Source organism: Malus sylvestris, chromosome 8 (genome assembly GCF_916048215.2).
Source record: "Malus sylvestris chromosome 8, drMalSylv7.2, whole genome shotgun sequence".
Classification (NCBI taxonomy): Eukaryota; Viridiplantae; Streptophyta; class Magnoliopsida; order Rosales; family Rosaceae; genus Malus; species Malus sylvestris.
Window position 1 is genome coordinate 180644 of NC_062267.1, and position 2499 is coordinate 183142.

Below are 2499 nucleotides of genomic sequence, written 5' to 3' on the forward strand. Positions count from 1 at the left end.
AACAAATACCTACAACGGGATCTTGTTACACATCTTTAGGTCAAAAGAAGTATGAAGTAGGTGTTTAAGTTTTATGTTGTTAAATGTTTTTTTTAAATATTGTTTAAGTTTCATGTTGTTAAATGTTTTATTTTTATGTTCTATAATTTTTATGTTGTTTAATGTTATTTAATGTTGTTTAATATTGTTTAATGTTGTTTCATGTTACTTAATGTTATGTAATGTTTAATGGTTTAGGAAGTAATAGGGAAAAAAAAGAATTTTTACAATTTTTAAAACAAATTTTGTTTAAAAAAAATTCAAAAGTAACAGCTAGTTGACGTTAGCTAGTTACCTTTTGTTTTCAAATTTTGGCTCGGCCCTGGGACGACCGGTTAGCCCTTTTTTGTCCAGTGGGGCCCATGAGCCTTTTAGCATGGTCCTTGGTTGGAGATGATTTTCAAGCTATTTTCAACCTTCTGGGCCTTTCGGTTGGAGATGACCTAAGTAGATAGTCGATAGAGTTCAAAATAATAAAAAGGGCTCGGCGAGTGGAGACATGCAGAAGAGTAGAAAACGCAACGCATCAAAAGAGAGGAAAAATTTTTAATTATGATAGAAACACGAATGGTACATCACATGTTTTTATGCAAGTAATTGAAAATTTTAATTTTTAAGTTATTAATCATTAACACTCATAACCCACCATTAACACGTGTACCACTTCGTGTGTCTGAAAAATCTCTCCAAGAGAGAGAAGCAATAGATTCGTAGGGTTTGATAAAGCAGGAGCAGGAGCAGTTTAGAACTTTAGGTAGACTGAGTTTAGATGGCGGGTGGTAGCGGTGCCGCTAGGGCAAGCCGGTCGCTAATGGCGGGTGGCAGTTTCTCAGAGGCGAAAGTAATAGCAGCGAAAGTGAAGACGAAAACTTCAAAGTCAGAGTTGTGCAAGTTTCTGGGGATCCCAGAACGCTCTCGCTCTCCCACTGCACTCTTAATTTCCAAGTTCATTGGCCTCTACAACCATCAGGTACTCAGGTTAGGTTAGGACTTACTAGGGATTTCATTTCGATTCCCCTCTTTTATTATATGCTATGATATGAAATTTTCTATCAATTTATGTTTAAAATTTATGGGTTTTGATTTTGTGCCCCCTATTCATTTTTGTTTGTGCAGTATTCCTTATATATATCTTGCAATCATAGCATTAGCATAATACATTTGTTTGTTTGTTTGTCCGATTTCTGGGTGTTGTTATTTCACTTGCACCGCCGGTACCAGTATCAGTACTATGTATATGTTATATGGGTATCTAAACCCTAGGCATCGATGATTTTCCTTTGTTTTTCATTTTCAACTTGGATAATCTCCACTCCAGTCATATGCTTCCGAATGAATTATTGAATTTGGATGGTGACGCTGAATGGTGCAGAGTCCCGGTATCAAGGACCGTAATTGGGATGAGAACTTGAAGACGTTATTACATGGAAAATCGAGGGTTGGGGTCGCTGAAATCACCCGATTGCTCTCCCAAGAATTCACCTATTCTCGCATCAAAAGCACTGCCACATCCTCCGCCACCCCCACGCATTTGGCTGACCAGAAACTACAAGATTCCAATAAATCCAAGAAGACTAAAGGCAAGGCCTCCAAAAACAAGTAGCAACAAGATTCTACCCTGCTTCTCCATTGCAGCATCTTCCAAGTACTTTTGATTCTTCTTCACCTTCAGGACACCTCTGTTTATCTGATTCCCTCCTTAAACAGATTTGGCACATCCACTCAACCCTTTCCTTCACTTGGAATAAATGTCACTGTATTTTTCAAGACAGAGACACAATCCATATTTAGTTTCAAGATCATGCATTTTACTTGAAAGCTCGAATTTCATGACCATTCAACTTACATTGCATCCGTCAAAGAGTTCGTTTTTCCTTTTCCATCCCTAAGTCGTCTCAATGCAATATTATTTAAGTGATATTCAGTGATTAATCTTTCTTGATTGTGTATTGTATCTCTTGGATTAAGTTTTGTTCTTCTTTTAATGTTCTCATTTAGTAGTATATCATATTCGTGTTTACTAAACAATTGAATTATTGAATTATTGAATTAAGATCACATGAAAGTAACTGTTAAGAGGCCGCTTGAAGACCATTTCAATTTTAGTTTTTAGTTCTAATTTTTTTTTGCTAGACACATAAGAAAAGTACTTGGGATAAATGCGGAAAAGTGAAGTTATTTTTTCCCCAATACAAATACGATCCAGTTGTAGAGCTTGCTGGGCACAGGCAGGGAGTGAGTTTACCAAAATGCAATATGAGGTCTTTTGATGATCCAAATTAGCTTAAGGCAACCGCAATAAAATGTAGCCCTTCTCAGAATGTGAAGGGTTTAGGGTTTCGCATAAGGTGCTGAGGAGTTAGTCAACGATCTGCCAGAGTTTAGTTTAACAACATGGGCAGGTGGCGGTTCCAACCAATTCAAAATCGCCAGAGGACTGCTACTTGAACCATTTTCAGC

General features: G+C 37.2%; 1 protein-coding gene across 1 annotated transcript; it reads left to right on the forward strand.

Annotated features, from left to right (window-relative positions):
- Positions 1-723: 723 nt before the first annotated feature.
- LOC126633533 (uncharacterized) lies at positions 724-2104 on the forward strand. The gene is made up of 2 exons (XM_050304160.1): positions 724-1009; positions 1412-2104. Exons 1-2 carry the CDS (start codon positions 809-811, stop codon positions 1640-1642), a joined length of 432 nt encoding a protein of 143 aa, XP_050160117.1. The 5' UTR covers positions 724-808; the 3' UTR covers positions 1643-2104.
- The last annotated feature ends 395 nt before the right edge of the window (positions 2105-2499 follow it).